Source organism: Crotalus tigris, unplaced genomic scaffold, assembly GCF_016545835.1.
Source record: "Crotalus tigris isolate CLP2741 ecotype Arizona unplaced genomic scaffold, ASM1654583v1 scf7180000018489.288463, whole genome shotgun sequence".
Lineage (NCBI taxonomy): Eukaryota > Metazoa > Chordata > Lepidosauria > Squamata > Viperidae > Crotalus > Crotalus tigris.
The window spans coordinates 103,174-123,310 of NW_024097035.1; the positions used below are offsets into that span (position 1 = coordinate 103,174).

General features: G+C 43.0%; 1 protein-coding gene across 1 annotated transcript in view; it reads left to right on the plus strand.

Moving 5' to 3' along the window:
• Window positions 1-13,601: 13,601 nt before the first annotated feature.
• LOC120312379 (probable acyl-CoA dehydrogenase 6) overlaps window positions 13,602-20,137 on the plus strand; it is a 53,044-nt gene continuing 46,508 nt past the window's right edge. The window contains 1 exon segment of the mRNA XM_039353043.1: window positions 13,602-14,206. Coding sequence (XP_039208977.1) covers window positions 14,059-14,206 — 148 coding nt within the window. The 5' untranslated portion in view covers window positions 13,602-14,058.

A 20,137-nucleotide genomic window follows, 5' to 3' on the forward strand; every position in this document is an offset into this window, starting at 1 on the left:
TTACATTAAGTACAATTAATTACATGTACAATGAATTAATAAAAGGGTTAATCAATACTAACCCAGCCTGATGCCTTCCAGTTATACAACAATATCTAGAATTTGTAGATATTGTAGCATAACTGGAAGACATCAGACTGGGTTAGTATTGATTAACCCTTTTATTAATTCATTGTACATGTAATTAACTGCAATGTTTAATTTACTCACTTTTTAAAAATTCTTTCTAATAGAATCAAAAGTTGGCAGATAGTATAATAAAGCAGATTTCCCTAAAGTTCTAAGAATGGAAACTATCAAGACATGTGAATTATAATCTAGCCTGTGAATCTAGGCTGCATAAAATCAAGATCACGTGAAGTGTTAATACCACTTTACAATGCCTTGGTAAGGCCACACTTGGAATATTGCATTCAGTTTTGGTCACCACAATGTAAAAAAGATGTTGAGACTCTAGAAAGAGTACAGAGAAGAGCAACAAAGATGATTAGGGGACTGGAGGCTAAAGCATATAAGGAACAGTTGCTGGAATTGGGTATGTCTAGTTTAATAAAGAGAAGGACAAGGGGGGACATGATAGCAGTCTTCCAATATCTCAGGGGCTGCCACAAAGAAGAGGGAGTCAAGCTATTTTCCAAAGTGCCTGAAGGCAGGACAAGAAGCAACGGATGGAAACTAATCAAGGAGAGAAGAAACCTAGAACTAAGGAGAAACTTCCTGACAGTTAGAACAATTAACCAGTGGAACAACCTGCCTCCAGAAGTGGTAAATGCTCCAACACTGGAAGTTTTTAAGAAGAGACTGGACAGCCATTTGTCCGAAATGGTATAGGGTTTCCTGCCTGAGCAGGGGGTTGGACTAGATGACCTCCAAGATCCCTTCCAACTCTACTACTACTACTATACTACTACTACTACTACTACTACTACTACTACTACTACTACTACTATTAGGAAGTGTTGAGAGAAAAATCTTCATCAAGGTCCAGTCTAAGCTGGGAATAAACAACATGGAGACTGCTTTAGAAAGAAGGTTGTAGTTCATTGAAGAGGAGAGCCAGACAGAAAGATGGCTCTGGAAAAAACTGACCACATGGAGCAGAGTGGTTGGCTTTTATACCTTCTGGGGCTCTTGAGGTTGTTTCCTGTTCCAGTTTGAGGCTTTGTCATGCACTTTGACCTGAGTCTGAATGTGCCCTTTTGGTATTAGTGGGTTAGTCCTATTATGTCTCCTGTCCTTAGAATTTGGGTGGGGGTATGTAAATTTTAGGTGTCTTTGTCCTCCTAATTTCTGGCTTCCTGGCTCCAACCTTCCTGAATGGATTACTGAATTTGCATTCCTAAAAGCTGGCCTTGCCTAGGGCAGGGGTATCAAACTGCTGGCCCACGGGCTGGACACATCATCCAGAAGCCGCACCCACCCTATTGCCGGCAATGGCAAAACCGTCCTGATATGTTGCGCAACGTCACATGACATCGTGAGTCTGACATGTCGGGGCTGGAGCTGGTTTCTGGGGGCTGGTTTCTGTCTTTTTAAAGATCTTCTCCATTATTCCTTTGGGGAAATATATTCTGCTTTTTAAATATTTCCCAAAATATTTCTTTCTCTGGATTCTTCCCACAGAAGAAAACAATTTTTCCCCATAAATATTATTTTTACATCTCTGCAAAGAACTGATGGAGTAATAAACAAGAAACTTATATGATTTAATAAAGAAACACTTATTAGCATATTTACCTAAAACCTTTAATCAGGACATACTACCTGCTGGGAGAGCTTATTCTTTCATAAAATAGTTTTAGAAAAGGAACCATATCTAATCAGAAAGCACAGATTCATAATCTCACCCCACCTTCTCATAGTATTCTTATTAACTAGGGCAGTGATGGCGAACCTTTTAGAGACTGAGTGCCCATGCTGCAACCCAAACCCCACTTATGCATCGTTGGGTGCCGGGTGGGTGTGGCCCATTGGGTGGGTGTGGCCCATTGGGTGGGCATGGCTGTGGTAGTCACAGCAGAGTGAGTGGGACTAAAAAGTTCAATCAATCAATTCCAACTTTGCAAGATCTTTTTTTCCCTGCGAGAAGTTGAAATTGACTGATTGATTGAACCTTTTTTTTTTGTACCCGGCAATGGAGGCCTAAAGCGAAAAGGTTTTATAGGCCTAGGATTGGGGCAATGGTGCACGTGCCCACAGAGAGGGCTCTGAGTGCCGCCTCTGGCACCCATGCCATATGTTCACCACCACTGAACTAGGGTCTCCTTTCTGTTCAGAGGGATATAACTGTAATGGAGTATTGGGCTCAGCTCAATCACAATTTTTACTTTCTAAGAACAACTATGAAGACCATAGGGGGAGAATGTTAAAGCAAATTCTTTAAACTTATTTAAAGTAAGTAGAGCACAGTGCTCTATCAGATTCCAAGTTTTGTTTGTATTTAGGACTGATCCACCGGCATTGCGAAAATGAATAAGCAATCATAGCGATCCTCCACTTTTCACAATTTTGGGAAATACAAAAAACAACTATCATCTGATCAAAGAGAGAAGCAATCTGGAATTAAAGAGAACTTCCTGGCAGCGAGGACAATTAACGAGTGGAACAGCTTGCCTTCAGAAATCATGGGCACTACATCACTGGAGATTTTTAAGAAGAGGCTATACAGTCACTTGTCTGAGGTAAGTTCTCTTGCTTGAGCGCGGTGATGGGGGGGGGCTGAACTAGAAGACCTCCAAAGTCCCTTCCAGCTCTATTCTATTCTATTCTTTCCAGGGGAAGCATTCAGGAAAATTTGAAAACTTGCGTCCTATTTTAATTTATTCTGATAAATAACTAGAAAGATGCATATATATAATTGGGTAATTCTCCAGTGTCATTACTGTTCTGTGTCTCTACATCAGCAATTGTGTAATTTATTAAAGACCCAGTGCAGTATAACTGCTTTATAGTAGTGGGGATAATCTGCCGTCACTAGTTGCCATTTTCTAACTACAATGCATGCGTTCGTCGTGCAGTACTCAACACTATGACGCTTCATTGGAATTCTGTTTTCAGTCGTAAAGACCTAATGAAGTTGTTAAAACTACCGCTGCTACGTTTTGTTGGAGTCTCGATTGCAGGTTTTCCAGAAAGTTGGTCGCTTAATCCGAACAACTGCCTTTATAGTAATGGCGCCCTGTCCGGAGATCACCTAATATACACCGAAGATCATTTTGCTTTAAGAACGTCTCTGAGAAGGGTATTTGTTTATTAGATCTATGCGGAAGGCAAAACTAGCTTTTATCCTTTTACTCACTGAATTGGTTATAGGAAAGTGGCAGGGGACAGAATCTGGAATTAGGTTTGTCAACTAGGTGGTCAACTCACCTCCAGATCACTTGGTGAAAAAAGTTTTGGATCATTGTTCGCTTATGTTACAAGGTTTGTTAAATTTGGAATCACATAGATCGTCCGATTTACCACTCGGAGTTTAATTATTATTCCTTCATATAGATAGAGAGATTCAGATTTAAGAAGACCAAAAGTGCTGCACCTCAGTAGGAACTTCTAATACTGTGTGGCAATTCCTTTAATTCTCTGCTCCCCGCAGGAAACGTTTAAGAACTGAAATGTCTTATTAAGACACTGCAAAGGCTACTTGAATCAGTTTTAGTAATGCTTCATACCGTTGTTACAATTATTCATTATTATATACTGTAGGATATAGTATTGTGCAACACATTTGTTCTTATTTGCAGAAATAAAAAAAATTATCTACCTCAGTGTATAAGCATTTGTAATTTGGATCGTTTGGACAGAAGTCAGTAGTGCTTCTGAAAATCCGTAGTTGTTAGAGATCTGCAAAAATTACCTGTGGCTCTATGGGCTCATTCCCACAATCAAATTAAAGCGCAATCCACCCAAATTTGAGGTAACAGAAAATGATAATCATCTAACATTTGCTTTCTCCTTTGATGTTTCCTATTTTGCCCCAGGTATTCATTAAAGTAGAAGAGTTACCTCCCACTTGGCCTTTCAAACTGCTTCTCCCCGTAATTTCTTGCTGTTTTCTAGTTATTTTTAAATACTGTATGGCTTTGTTGCTCTTCTAAAAGTAGCAAAATTATACTCAAAATCAGCCGAGCAAAAGCTGATGTGCTGATGTACTCTGCAGCAGAGAAATGACAGGCTCTTTCTCTCTCCTGCTTCACCATTCAGCTCTCTTCCTTTGCTGTTTAGCCACCATCTACATCTCTGACCAGTGGTTGGGCTAAAGCAGGGACTACAAACTTGGCCCTTTTATGACTTGTGGACTTCAACTTGTGTAAATGGGTGCTCAGGTGCATCCCCTGATCAATAAGACTCAGAATTCCAACTATTTTGAATAATTTGAGACCTGACTCCAACTTCATTTTTATCATAGTTCCAATACTCCACACACCCTAGAAGAAGTGGGTTTCAGGCGGGAATAAAGCCCATAAACTTCATTATTTGTGCTGGTGGATGACCTTTTGAGAGAATGGGACAATGGGAATACAATTTTCTTGGGCCTCCTTCTCTTGGCAGCTTTTAATACTTGGTTTAATTCTCAAATATTAAAACTCTTTTTAGTTCTCAAAAGCAGTTTCAATAATTTTCCACTCAGGCCTATGGATTATAATTAAAATCATTTGTAAGCCAGTTTAGATTTTCAGAAAACAATATCTTTAATTATATTGATGCGTTTGATGTTCTCTCTTTGGGATAAGGGGCTATGTGGAGCTTGGGGTTAAGGGTTCATTTATCTTTGTAAATTTCACAAGGAACTTGAAGCTTGGAGTTAATTCAGACCACACACATTATTAGAATATAATAGAATAACAGAGTTGGAAGGGACTTTGGAGGTCTTCTAGTCCAACCCCCTGCACAAGCAGGAAACCCTAAACCATTTCAGACAAATGGTTGTCCAATCTCTTCTTTAAAACATCCAGTGTTGGAGCATTCACAGCTTATGGAGGCATGTTGTTCCACTGATTAATTGTTCTAACCGCCAGGAAATTTCTCCTTAGTTCTAGGTTGCTTCTCTCCTTGCTTAGTTTCCATTCATTGCTTCTTGTCCTGCCTTCTGGTGCTTTGGAGAATAGCTTGACTCTCTCTTCTTTGTGGCAGCCCATGAGATATTGGAACATTGCTATCATGTCGCCCCTAGTCCTTCTCTTCATTAAACTAGACATACCCAATTCCAGCAAGAGTTCTTTATATGTTTTAGCCTCCAGTCCCCTGATCATCTTTGTTGCTTTTCTCTACACTCTTTCTGGAGCAGTGGTTCTCAACCTTTCTAATGCCGCGACCCCATAATACAGTTCCCCATGTTGTGGTGACCCCCAACCACTTATACATCACCGGGTGCCAGGGGCGTGGCCAAAGAAAAGGGGGGGAAATGGCGGACAGCCTTGTTTGGCGACCCCCGTGAAATGGTCGTTCGACCCCAAATGGGGTCCCGACCCACAGGTTGAGAACCACTGTTCTAGAGTCTCAACATCTTTTTTACATCGTGGTGACCAAAACTGGATGCAATATTTCAAGTATGGCCTTACACAGGCATTGTAAAGTGGTGGTAACACTTTATGTCTTTATAACTTATGTCTATCTAGACACTTCTGCTGATGCTCAGGTGTTAGCATACCTCAATCTGCCCAGCCTCCCCTCCAGCCCCAGGCAGCACCTCTGGCATGCACGGCTGTCCCACTTGTGTGTTTGATCGTCTTTCGTGCCAGTGCTGCAGAGTCGCACAAGGGGCGGGCATGTATCTGGGCAGCTCGGGTGAGAAGAAGGTGGGCTTCACAGGGCTGGACTCCACGCCCCCAAGTCATCCCGTGATGGGGCCCTGCTGTTCGCCAGCTCTGAGGGTGGTGGTGGTGGCAGCAAACATGGCTCTATCCTTAGCAAGCCCCGTTTGCCGCTTTCTGCCCAATGCCGCTGCCATGAGGCCATGGAACAAGCCAGGCAGAGGTAGGGAACTGGGTCAGGATGGCGGAAGAAGGGCACTCTGCAAGGGTTGGGTCCAATGCATGTGGGGCTGCTGCCTTGCTTTCTGTGCCGGGACTAGGCTGGACTGGGCCAGAGCCTCCTTGCCGCTTCTTCCCCCAAGGACATTGGGAGTGCCCACTCCACCTACCGCTCATCCCCGGGCATGTGCCACCAGTCCTACGTGTGTCCCCATGTGTGAGCGTGCCCCCACCCTGCCAAGCAAGCAGAGCTGCGGCATCTTCAGCAGAAGAATGCAGGCAGGCAGTGAAAGGCATGAGGAGCCCCAATCCCAGCACAGCCCCTCTCGCTCCCCCCTCAGAAGAGCTGCGGGGCTAAGAAGCCTCCCTCCATGCCTCCCACCCACTGAGCAAGATGCCCTCCTGCCCACTGCCCCACCTGCCAGAGCAACATCGAGTTGACCATGCTCATCCTGGCCACGCCCACCAAATCTGCCATTTCCACCATAGCCACGCCCACCCAGCACCCAGCAATACATAAGTGGGTTTTGGGTTGCAGTTTGGGCACTCAGTGTCTAAAAAGTTCGCCACCACTGACATAAACCATTTTAAAGTGAAAATGTTAATAAAAGATATTTTAAGAGTGGTTATTTATATAAGTAATGAAAGAATGGGGAAGAAATTTTGTGTTGATGTCTCTGCTGTATTATCATTGATCTTAATTTTAGTTTTTACAAGACTTTTTACATTATTCTCAGGGAATTCCAGTAGGATATGTTCTTTGATATTTTGATATTTTTCTTCTTCTTTTGTCATAAAAAGAAAGTAATTTTCTAGAAACAGAAAAACTCTAGTAGTAATATAACTTAAATGAGCTCTTATTTTTCTCAAATAATCAGATATACTAAAACATGCAAACACACTTAATGATTACAAAATCTTATATTTTACAAATTCACTGGCCTTTTACTATCCAATTGCCAAAGTGGTATTCTCAGCTGTGAATAGCACTTGAGATATTCTTTAATAAAATTTTCCAATCATGCAGTCTTTAAATAAACCTTTGCAGGTTGCTGCTGAGAATACATGATTTGAATTGCAAACATAAGTATTGTTTACAATCAGTAGCACTAATTAATAAAATAAAGGCTGTTGTTGTTGTTAATTGCGAAGTCGTGTCCGACCCGTCGCGACCCCATGGACAATGTTCCTCCAGGTCTTCCTGTCCTCTACCATCTTCTGGAGTCCATTTAAATTCACACCTACTGCTTCAGTGACTCCATCCAGCCATCTCATTCTCTGTCGTCCCCTTCTTCTATTGCCCTCAATCTTTCCCAGCATTAGGCTCTTCTCCAGTGAATCCTTCCTTCTCATTATGTGGCCAAAGTACTTGAGTTTCAACTTCAGGATCTGGCCTTCTAAAGAGCAGTCGGGGTTGATCTCTTCTAGGACTGACCGGTTTGAACGCCTTTCAGTCCAAGGGACTCGCAGGAGTCTTCTCCAGCACCATAATTCAAAGGCCTCAATTCTTTTGCGCTCAGCCTTTCTTATGGTCCAACTTTCACAGCCATACATTGCAACTTGGAAAACCATGGCCTGGACTATACGCACTTTTGTTGGCAGGGTGATGTCTCTGCTTTTTAGAATGCTGTTTAGATTTGCCATAGCTTTCCTCCCCAGGAGCAAGCTTCTTTTAATTTCTTGTCTGCAGTCCCCATCTGAGGTGATCTTGGAGCCCAGAAAAATAAAATCTGTCACTACCTCCATTTCTTCCCCTCTATTTGCCAGGAATTGAGAGGACCGGATGCCATGATTTTGGTTTTCTTAATGTTGAGTTTCAAGCCAACTTTTGCACTCTCCTTCTTCACCCGCATCAAGAGGCTCTTTAGTTCCTCTTCACTTTCTGCCATTAGAGTGGTATCATCTGCCTATCTTAGGTTGTTGATATTTCTCCCGGCAATCTTAATTCCAACTTTTGTTTCATCTAGCCCTGCCTTTCTCATGATGTGCTCTGCATATAAGTTAAATAGGCAGGGTGACAGTATACAGCCTTGCCGGACTCCTTTTTCAATTTTGAACCAATCAGTGGTTCCGTGTTCGGTTCTCACTGTTGCTTCTTGACCCGCATATAGGTTTCTCAGGAGACAAATGAGATGGTCTGGTACTCCCATCTCTTTAAGAACTTGCCACAATTTGTTGTGATCCACACAATCAAAGGCTTTTGCATAGTCAATGAAGCAGAAGTAGATGTTTTTCTGGAACTCCCTAGCTTTCTCCGTGATCCACCGTATGTTGGCAATTTGATCTCTAGTTCCTCTGCCTCTTCGAAATCCTGCCTGTACTTCTGGTAGTTCTCGATCCACATACTGCTGGAGTCTAGCTTGTAGGATTTTAAGCATAACTTTACTAGCATGTGAAAATAAAGGCTAACATGTACAAAAATGTTTCCATTTTTTTTTTAAAAAACAAACTATTTCAATTCTAGCCTAAACCCTAACCACATACCAGTGACTAGTATGTGATATGTATTTTTAAACCTCAAAGATTACTCCATATTTTTTTGGGAAGAAGGGAACATTTAATTGTGGTTTGTGAAGATGTAGGAGAATTATTCGGGTCTATTATAATTTGTGTTTTTTTATCTTATTTCATTTCCTTTCTTTACTGTTTGCACATTCTAAGTTATAATTCCAACAAATCTGGAGATGGATATATAATTCAGTTTGAAAAAGGCTGAGCTAGCTAGCTAGAGATGGATCGAAACATTGGATTTCAACAGTGAATTCTTATCAGCTTTCTACACACAATCACCTTCTGTTCAGTGTCTTCAGATCATTAGGTATTTTCCTGTCTGTGTTTCATATCAGAGCCTACCAGTGATGGGAAGTACATATTACAATGACACCAGGACAGGGAACTGGTGTTGTTAGACTTTAGGAAAAAGGAAGTTAGACATTAACCTACTCTTTTTGTGTAATCTTTTCTCTAAATCTCTCCTTAACAGATTATTCCTTCCTTCCTTTTTCTATTATGCCTCTTTCATACCTTCCCTGAAGTCAGCTCTCAGATTTTTTAAGAGATGACCAAAAAGCACTATGAAATATCCCCAAAGCTGAATCCTGGTAGATGGCATAGGAGAATACCATACTCAGCAGTATTAAAAGCTACAAAGAGATTTATAGAATTTAGCAATATCCTTTTTCCCAATCTGCCCTAGATCATATAACTATATCATGGGTCGGCAACCCGCGGCTCCGGAGCCACATGCGGCTCTTTGGTCCTTTTCCTGCAGCTCTGGAGCCTCCTCTGCCATTTGCAGAGAGAGAGACAGAGACAGAGAGGCACTTGTGCTTCCCTTCTCTCTCTCTCTTTCTCTCATGTGGACTTGCCCCCTTGTGGGGCTCCTGATTGGCCCTGCACCCAGGCGCCCCATCCCTGGGAGAACTGTAGCCAGGAAGTCCCTTTCCTGGGCTGGCCCTGTCCAAGACGCACATGGCCAGGGAGATGCGCAGGGTAGCCCAGGGTAGCCCCGGGATCCCCCCTGGGAGTGGCCTGCTCGTGCCTTCGCTGAGCAGGCCAGCCCTCCCACAAGCTGCGGCCCCAGGAAAGGGATCTGCCCATTTAGGCTCAACTTTGCTCTGTTTCCCAAGCCCTGAAGGGCACAGCTCGTTTTGAACAGGAATGCCCCCCCCGAAGTCCCGCGCTTTCCCTGAAGCCCACCGGGAGATGGGAGGGGAGGTGATGGCAGTTGCTCTCTTAAGGGACCTCTCGCCAGCCTGATGGACCTGCTAGGGCTGGCAATCCCTGCCTGGGAAAGGGAGGTAAGCAACAAGCGCCGGATCCCCTGCGGGGGAAGCTTGCTCCGTCATTCCTTTCCTTTTGGGTGCTGTTTCTGAAAAGAGGGGGGTACCCAACTGGAGCAGGAGGACCCCTCCCCAGCCTATCCCCACATTTGCCGGGGTTCCGTGGCTTCCTGGGCAATCATCGCTACTTTGGCCAGGAGAGACCCGCACTAATCAATCCTCCTGCTCAGTGATCTGTGTTGATGCCAAAGCCGAGTAGGCGAAGGCGGTGGCTTGCCGATAAAACCAACGGACTTGGAAGTGCCATGGCTGACCTTTTGAGTCGCCGTGAACCTCCATTGACTTCCATGGGGATGCTTGGAAATGAAGGGGTCGATTGAAATCACTTCAAGGATCGAGCTGCAGGATAGCTTTGAGTGGGAGAGAGAGACACAGAGAGACACAAATGCATCTCCACAGGAGATGCAGCAAGGGCAGGGGACGAGGAGGAGTCAGCTATGTCTGTGCATAAGCCCTGAAAGCTTTCTTCCTCTCCCTGATCTTACCTTTCTTGCTTGCCCTCTGATAGAGGTGTCTGCTGGGTTTCCTCAACCTCCTCCCCATTTTATTTTAATCCCACCACCGCCTCCCTCTTTTGCAAAGTTGACATTCTGGGACTCGGAGCTCGCTTCGCTCCTGGTGTCACTTGGCAAAGTTTGAAGGAGAGGCCACCTGTTCCCACCTTCTGCAGAGCAGAACTGCTGCTTCCTTGCCCTCCAAGCGAAAGAACCCCAGAGAGCTGGAAGAAGTCCTTTCTCCCACTTTCCGCTTCTCATCCTCTCTTTTCTGAGCACCCCTCTCAGAGCAAGCCGGAAGCCTCAACTCCAGCCTCCTGCAGCAGGCTGAGATAGGCGAGCCCAAGTGGCCGTTTGATGCCACCTTGGAAGATTTGCTGCAGCAGCTCCTTATCCCCACGTGGCCTCCTCCTCCGCTCCCTGGGAACCTTCACGCCAAAAGGCAGAAAGAAGAAAGTCCCAGAGAGGGAGAGTGCGGGGCAGGGGGAGAGCAGTCTTTTCCGAGGGGAGGAGAAGCCAGGACGGCAGAGTGTCCATACCTGAGCTGGATGGGAGGGGGCAGGGCCGGTACATGTCTAGCCTTCAGCTCCACTTTTTAATCAAGCCCCCTGTTTTGGTGTCATGTTCTAGATAAAAAAACTCTGAAATATGTTCCGAAAATCAGGTCAGCTAAATATATCTGAAGTTGTGAAGCTACCACTTTCTTGATCTTCTTACGCAGCAATGGAATATTTGTGACTGACTATAATTAAACAAGATCTCTGGATCAAGGGAACAATCTTATTTTCAATAGTGATCTAATAACTTCCTCCTTTAAGCATGCAGGAACACACCCTGCATTTTAGTAATCATTAATTACTTCTCAAGATTGGACCTGTTCCAGTCTGGCTGATTTAGTCAGCCAAGAAGTACAGGAGTTGAGCCATCAGGTTATAATGTCTTTCAAAACAGATAGAAAAATACTACTTATTGAGCAATCTCAATATGGGCATTTAAATCTTGACTTGAGAAAAAGAGACTGTTGTGCAGTTAGAACACTAATGTTTTCCCTACATTGTCACAGTTATCCAAATGCAGTTACAAATACTATACTCCAAACTGAGAGATGATTAGATAGAAATTCTGGTTAGTGAGATGAAGTTCCTATAGACTTACCTTTGGACATCACTCTACAAGACTCTGTCAACTGCATCATAAAATAGCACAATAAATATAGCTAGGAGAGATTACCCTTTCCTTTACTCTAGTTCACGGGTTGGCATCCCGCGGCTCCGGAGCTGAATGAGGCCCTTTCAGTTGTCTCCTGCGGCTCCCTGTCCTCAGCCACCATGTGCAGTCTGAAAAAAAAAGTGGGACTAAAAAAGTTCAACCAATCAATTCAAACTTCGGACTGCATGTGGTGGCTGGGAGGATTGCTAGAAAGGTATCCATGGTAAGGAGCCGCTGGTGGCCGGTCTCAGGGTGTCTCATCCCTGCCTGGTGGGTCTCCCCTCACCCTGCTTCGCTGCCACCTCTGTTAGTCAGGGGGTCACCTGGGGTCTCTGTAGCTTCCCTTCTCTACCTGCACCTTTTGGCCATCTCACGGGCAGCAGATCCCCATGGGCTCTTTTGAGAGATTCCCCCACGGTGCCTGCCCAGCCCTTTCCCCACCTGCTGCGTGGTCCTCTTGGCCGTCCTCCTGCTGCTGCTACTGCCGGTTGCGCTGAGCACAGCTGAAGAGGCAGCGATGAGTGGGCAGCCGCGCCCCTTCACCATCCTGCCACCGCTGCCGGTCACGCTGAGCGAGGCCGAAGAGGTGGTGGCGAGCAGACAGCCATGCCACTTCACCATCCTCCTGCTGCCGCCGCTGCCTCCCTCAGTGCTGCAGGAGAAGGAGACTTTGGGTTGTGAGGGTGGCGGGGCCAGCAGCTGGTGCCCCATGGCGGCATTCACTGTTGCTGGTGTGGCCGCCCATGGTGCACCCAGCTTTGGCGTCCTCCTCTTGCAATGGCAAAATGGCTGAGGATGCAGCGGGGACCCCGATGATACTGCAGTGGCCACCACCGGAGATGCTGCCTCCCATCCTGCTCCCCCTCCCCACCTGTTTGGCTGAGGATGCGGCGGGGTGGCTGCTGGGCCAGGGTCGGCGGGGAATCCCGACGATGCTGCAGTGGCTGCCACTGTGCTACCACCACCGGAGCTGCTGCCTCCTGTCCTGCTCCCCTCCCCACCCATTCAGCTGAGGATGCGGTGGGGGCGGTGGCCATGCCGGGGGCGGCGGGGACTCCCTATGATGCTGGAGTGGCCGCCGCCATGCCACCACCGCCACCGGAGCCATTGTTTGTGTCCTACTCCCCCTCCCTGCCCATTCGGTGCTGTCTGCCTTTCGTTTTCTCTCTCTCTCCTCATCTGGAGAGAGAGGGAGAGAGAGGGAAAGAGAGAGAGAGAGAAAGAGAGAGAGGAAAGAGAGAAAGAGAAAAAGAGGAAAGAGAGAGAAAGAGAGAGAGAAAAGAGAGAGACAGAGAAAGAGAAAGAGAGAGAAGAGAGAGAGAGGAAAAAGAGAGAAAGTGAGAGGAAAGAGAAAGAAAGAGGAAAGAGAAAGAAAGAGGAAAGAGAGAGAAAGAGAGAGAGGAAAGAGGAAAGAGAAAGAGAGAGAAAGAGAGGAAAGAGAGAAAGAGAGAGGAAAGAAAGAGGAAAGAGAAAGAGAGAGAAGAGAGAGAGGAAAGAGAATGACAAAAGAGAAAGAGAGAGAAAGAGGAAAGAGAGAGGAAAGAAAAAGAAAGTGGGAGAGAAAGAGGGAGAAGAAAGAGGGAGAGAAAGGAAAAAGAGAAAGGGGGGAGAGGAAAGAGAAAGAGGGGGAGAGGAAAGAGAGAAAAAGAGGAAAGGAAAAGAGAGAGGAAAGAGGGAGAAGAAAGAGAGAGAGAAAGAGGAAAGAGAAAGAAAGGGGGGAGAGGAAAGAGAAAAAGGAAAGAAAAAAGAGAGGAGAGAGAGAGAGGGAGGGAGAGGAAAGAGAGAGAGGAAAGAGGGAGGGAGAGAGAGGAAAGAGAAAGGAAAGAGAGAGAGATACCCTTTTGACATCTAAAATGAAAATATCAAAATGGTTTTGCGGCTCCCAGTGTTTTGTTTTCGTTGGGAAACGTGTCCAAGTGACTCTTTGAGTGTTTTGGATTGCCTACCCCTGCCCTAGTTTGTCTCCACAATATTTCAGCCCTTTCACCCAGGATTAAATCTTGGATAATAGATATTTTACAAAACGATGGTATAAATTATTTCTTGATTTGGTGCCAGCATCTTCTGAAATAAACTACTTCCTTTTTTGCATCTTTACAATTTTGTACATCATTTAAAGATGAAATATTAAGCAAGTTTTCAAGCTTCATATCACTAAGTCTCTATTTAAATTTGAATGAAGAACTCTGAAACATGATAGTTAAGCTGTTGTTGGTATTGCAATAATAAGGTTGGTAACCAAATCTTCTACCCAATTAACTCTAGCTTAAACTGGTTTTGAGCCAGTTTAAGTCCATCAAACATAGCTGGAATTAGTAAACCCATTACTACATTAAACCAGTATCCCACCCTATTGTTTTAGTTTCTGACTACTTTATACTGGCTGAAGATGATGGGAACTGTAGTCCAGCGGAGCAAGATTGCTTCTGTTTAGGAAAGCCTGGAATAAATTACTATAATGCCTGTATTAGAATAATATTTGCCAAATAGATGTAATTTCACTCTGTAACCTTTTTCAATTTTCATCCTTCCCTTACTTTCCAAATGCAGATTATTGACAAAGAAATCAATCCATTTGTGCACAAATGGGAAGAAGAGGGAGAATTTCCAGCATACCAAGTTTTCAAAACTCTCGGGAAAGCTGGATTTTTTGGAATAGACAAGCCAACCAGTGAGAAAGGAACATACTTTTAACAGCTGCCTGTAATTTAGAAAGCATGTCTAATATTTGGCTGAAGCATTCAGAAGCTGGCCTTTCTAAATACATCCTAATTATAGCATTTTAACTTGGATGGAGTGGAATACAAGTCATGCAAAAGCAAATACAAATATAAGTTTACTAAAATCTAAAGCAGGCTTTATGTGGAACATGTTTTGACATGGTACTCGAACTTGTTTTCTAATTTAGCTGTCAAACTACAGTATATAAATCTTCATAACCTTCTTTAATAAATAATTCTACTTGCTGTTTTAATTAACTAATTTAAATGCATTTATTTATAACTTTAGTTATCCCTCCACTATTCAATGTTCTATGTTAAAAAAGTATATTTTAAGGTGATTAAGGACTATTTGTTATGAACCTTTGTAAAATATGCAAGAAATAACAGTCCTAAAGATATGTAAACTGAAAAGCCTTACAACATTGTTCTGGCAAAATATTAAATTGACTTTTGCAAGCTACTCATGTCCATTTTCTGACTTTACTGTCTCATTTGCACAACAATATGTACAGCCAAAGAGCATATTGACTCATTATTGGGCTGTTCTGGAAAGACTCCTCTCTAATCAAATAATTTCTGCAAATATTAAAGTGTTTTAAGTTCCAAGCACAGTACTTCTCTTCCACTTAGAGATGGATAGAACTGATTGTACTACAAAAGAATGGTGTGGTTAATAATACACAGGTTTAATTGAACATGTACAACAAAGTTGGTGGTTTTATTGTTGAGCAATACAGTGTGTCATCACCATGAAATTGTATTTTCTACTTAAAATCAGCTAACTGTGGAAATAGATGACCAGCTATCTTACGTATCTGATTTCCTTAATAGAAGTTTTGAATGTGTGGCACACGTACCACCTGTGGTACATTAGCACATGGCAGGTGGTACGCGCCCTGCCCAGCCAAATGTAGTGGGGGAGGGAACGAGCCAGCGCAGTGCAGGACTTACTGTGAAGGAGTCCTCTGAAGCTACAGAGTGGCTGAGGCGAGGCAAAGGCCCCAGGGTTGGCACTTCCGGCTTACCCAGATGAGAAAGGAGAAGGAGGATGCTGGAGACAGGAGACGCTATAAAAGGAGGCAGTTTGGGCAGGAGAGGGAGAGAGAAAAAAGAGGCAGCCTTGGGAGGAGGCGGAGTCAGCTCTAGCTGCACCAAAGGGAAGGAAGGAGGAGGGCGGGGGGAGAGGAGAGGAGATCAAGCAGGCCGACCATGAGTGGATCTACAACTTCTGTGGCAGCCACCTGTGATGGCAGCAACAAACAGGAAAGAGATGCAGCGGGGGAGGGTCACCATCCACAAGGAATGAAGAAAGGCAGCAATGAAGAAAGGTAGTATCGGATGGAGGTGAGGCAGGGAGGGAGGGAGATGGAGAGTGGAAGGAGTCTTATGTGCTTTTGTGACTTTGAAGTTCTGGGATTTGTGCTCTTAAGGAGTGTTTGGCAATTTCTATTTGGCTGATGGCTGATGTCTCGTGTTAGCTTCTATTGCTCTGCTATTGTTAGCTGTAAGTTTTGCTGTAAGGGATTTTGAAGTATTTTTCTCCTGAATGGATTTTGCCTATAGCATTCCTTTACTTGTGAATGAAGCCATTTGGGGAGGTTGACTTAGCTGGCAGTCAGCACTTACTACATTTTTTCCCCTTTCTTAAATGCCAGCTGCCGACTCCTTAACTTTCCTTTCTAGCTAGTAGCTAATTCTTAAAGGGGAATGTGCCTTTTTAAGCTAGTTCCCTTGGTGGCTTGTCTTTTCTGTCTCTGGAGGCTTTTCCTTGTTTGATGAATATATGGAAGAGGGAAAATATGGGGGGGGGGTTCAAATTCTTCCTTCAGAAGGAGATGGGAATGAGAAAGAGGGAGGCAGGGAAGGAGGGAGGGAGGGAAGGAAGGAAGTCCTGTCTTAGCACTTGGCCACCAGCAGCCCTGCCATTGACTTTGCTTGTCAAAAGATTGCAGAAGGGGATCATGTGACCCTGGGACATTGTGACCATCATAAATATGAATCAGTTGCCAAGCATCCAAATATAAATCACATGACCCTGGGCATGCTGCAATGGTCATAAGTGTGGAAAATGGTCATAAGTCATTTCAGTGCAATTGCAACTTTGAACAGGTTTTTTGGGGGTCATCAAGTTTTTGATACCTTGCTAGGTGGTACTCGAATATTGACATATCCTAAAAGTGGTACAATCAGTGAAAAGGTTGAAAAGCCCTGGTCTAATAGCTTTTATGGACAGTTGTGTTGATGATTAAATTTAATTATATTAAATACTCACTTTTTGTCTATTTGTCAAATATTCTGCTATGGATTGCTGCTATCTTAAGTAGGAATTACAGCTTAAATTTAGAAAGGAGCTAATTAGAGATAATTTTGAGATTTGAATGCCATAGCCAGTTAGCCTAAGTTTGGTCACTTAGATGTTATGGAATTCACTGCGAATTGTGAGTACATGGGGCAGTCTTTAAATTTTATTTATTTATATATGTTTATATAAATAACCCGGAGGACCGGCTTCAGTTTTTTTGCAGGTTTGAATCTTTTGCCTCCCCCCCCTTTTAAAATCTCTTCTCATGGACTGTTTACAGTGAAAACAAAGCTTTATTTTAGGCATTTTCATAAATATCCTTTTTTCTTATATCTAATGCTGTATTGATGCAGCATCTTTGAAAAGCAAATAAGGGTTAATTGCATACTTCAAATCTTGCTTTGAATAGTCAAAAGTGAGCATGTTTATGAATGCATGTCATTCAACTATAGAACAAAACGGAACAAAAGCTTAGTAATAATGTATTTTTTGTCTTTTTCTTCTGCCATTTTGGAAGTAAAGTGTTCAAGTTTTATGTAACTTATTTTGAAGCTATTCCAGATCATACAGAATTGTCATTATAGTTTAGCATTTATTTTCAAGTATAATTCTCCTCACATGGTGGAATATTTCAACATTTTATTCTTATATTCAGGTTTTGCAGCACTTAATAGACCTTAACCTTGAAAAAAACTAAGCAGGGTCAAAAAATAATTAGGAACTCTTAGGTCAAGCCCCTGAAAATGAACCATGACTAAGAAAACAAGATTCACATAAAGTTTCATTAATTTTATTCAATATATGTATCTGTTAATATAAGGGATTAAAATATAGAAACTAAATGTAAATAGTTCTCAGTTTACGACTACAATTGAGCTCAAAATTTCAATTGTTAATAAGGCAGTTAAGTGAGTTGCCCCTCATTTTACAACACTTTTGCCATAGTTGTTAAGTGAATCATGTGGTTAAGCAAATCTGGCTTCCCCCGTTGACTGTGCACGTCGGAAGCCAGCTGGGAAGTTTAAAAACGGTGATCGTATGATCTTGGGTTAATGCAACTATCCTAAAATGCATGCCAGTTGCCAAGCACTGGAATTTTGATCACATGACTCTGTGGATGCTGCAATGGTTCAATGTGTGAAAACTGGTTATAAGTCACTTTTTTTCAGAACTATTGCTCCTTTGAAGAAGCTGCTTTAATTTTGAGGCTTTGGTTGTCTACTCTAGCCCCATTCAGTAATGACCAGTTCCCTGATAAATGACATATACTTGAGGTTACTTAATAAGGTAATGATACAGAATTAATCTTGGGATTCATGTTTTTCTCTCCAAATGTAGAATCAGCTGTATGCATCCTTTCAATTTGGGGAAACAGAATACAAATCTCCCTAGTTTGGGATCAACGATAACCTTTTATTAAGACACATTGTAGAGAAGGACATAGAAACTTCCATGACCATCTTTGCATAAGGGCAGGTTTATAAAATGCTTTTCTGCACCATATGAGTACAGTGGGTTGTATGGGTGGGATCAGTTTTCATTAATTACTCATTATTTACCACTTTTGCTTTTATTATTCAGAGACAGACAGATGGTAATAAATGTAGACAACATTTTCTACAGGCAGTCCTCGACTTAATAATAATAATAACAATGAGATGATGATGATAGTAAAGTTGGAAGGGACCTTGGAGGTCATCTAGTCCAACCCCCTGCTCAGGCAGGAAACCCTATACCATTTCGGACAAATAGCTGTCCAGTCTCTTCTTAAAAACTTCCAGTGTTGGAGCATTCACCGCTTCTGGAGGCAGGTTGTTCCACTGGTTAATTGTTCTAACTGTCAGGAAGTTTCTCCTTCGTTCTAGTTCGCTTCTCTCCTTCATTAGATTCCACCCATTGCTTCTTGTTCTGCCTTCAGGCGCTTTGGAAAATAGCTTGACTCCCTCTTCTTTGTGGCAGCCCCTGAGATATTGGAAGACTGCTATCATGTTCCCTCTCATCCTTCTCTTCATTAAACTAGACATACCCAATTCCAACAGCCATTCCTTATATACTTTAGCCTCCAGGCCCCTAATCATCTTTGTTGCTCTTCTTTGTACTCTTTCTAGAGCCTCAACATCTTTTTTACAGCGCGGTGACCAAAACTGGATGCAGTATTCCAAGTGTGGCCTTACCAAGGCATTGAAGAGTGGAATTAATACTTCACGTGATCTTGATTCTATCCCTCTGTTAATGCAGCCTAGCACTGTGTTGGCCTTTTTGGCAGCTGCAGCACACTGCTGGCTCATATTTAAATGATTGTCCACTAAGACTCCGAGGTCCCTCTCACAGTTACTACTATTGAGCAAGGTACCCCTATACTATACCTGTGCTTTTGTTTTTTCTTGCCTAAATGTAGAACCTTGCTTTTTTCACCATTGAATTTCATTTTGTTAGATAGTGCCCAGTGTTCAAGTCTGTCGAGATCCTTCTGTATCTTAAGCCTGTCTTCTGGAATGTTGGCTATTCCTGCCAGCTTGGTGATGTTTGCAAATTTGATGAGTTCCCCATCTATCCCCTCGTCCAAATAGTTGATGAAGATGTTGAAGAGCACTGGGTCCAGAACAGAGCCCTGGGGCACCCCACTACACACTTCCCTCCATGTAGATGCGGTTCCATTGAGGACCACTCGCTGAGTACGGCCGGTCAACCAGCTACAAATCCATCTGGTGGTGATGCTGTCTACCACACATTTTTCTGTCTTGTCAAGTAGTAGGTTGTGATCTACTTTATCAAATGCCTTACTGAAGTCCAAGTAAATTATGTCCACAGCATTCCTCTGATCCACTAATTTTGTCACTTGGTCAAAGAATGCAATAAGATTGCATGATCTATTTTTGTCAAACCCATGTTGGCTTTTAGTAATGAGTTTGTTTGCCTCTAGGTGTTCGCTGATTCATTGTTTGATTATATTTTCCAGGATCTTCCAGGTATTGAGGTCAGGCTGATAAGTCTGTAATTTCCTGGGTCCATTTTTTTCCTTTTTTGAAGGTGGGAACTATATCAGCTCTTTTCCAGTCCTCTGGTAGTTCCCCTGTGTTCCAGGATCTTTGAAAAATATAGTTCAGTTGTTCTGAGATCACATCTGCCAGTTCCTTGAGAACCTCGGGGTGTAATCCATCTGGTCCTGGTGATTTGAACTCGTCTAGGCTGGGCAGGTGTTCACTTACCATTTTCTTGCCTATCTCAACTTGTATTTCTATTTTGTTTTTTATGGCACTATTTTTGATAGGTTGGTCTCTTTTTTCCCTTTGTGTAAAGACAGATGCAAAAAATGAGTTAAATAGTTCTGCTTTCTCCTGTTGCTTGTCACTTTCTTGCCACTTTCACCCACTAGTGAACCAATCATTTCCTTCACTTTTTTCTTGTTTTTTACATGTTGAAAGAAGCTTTTTTTGTTATTTTTGACTTTTTTCTCAAGTTCATTTTGAGCCTTGGTTTTCCTCACTTCATCTTTGCAGGCTCAGGCTAGTTATTGATATTCTGATTTAATTATATGCCCCTCTTTCCATTTTCTATACTTGTCCTTTTTATCTTTCAATTTGTCAGAGAGTTCTTT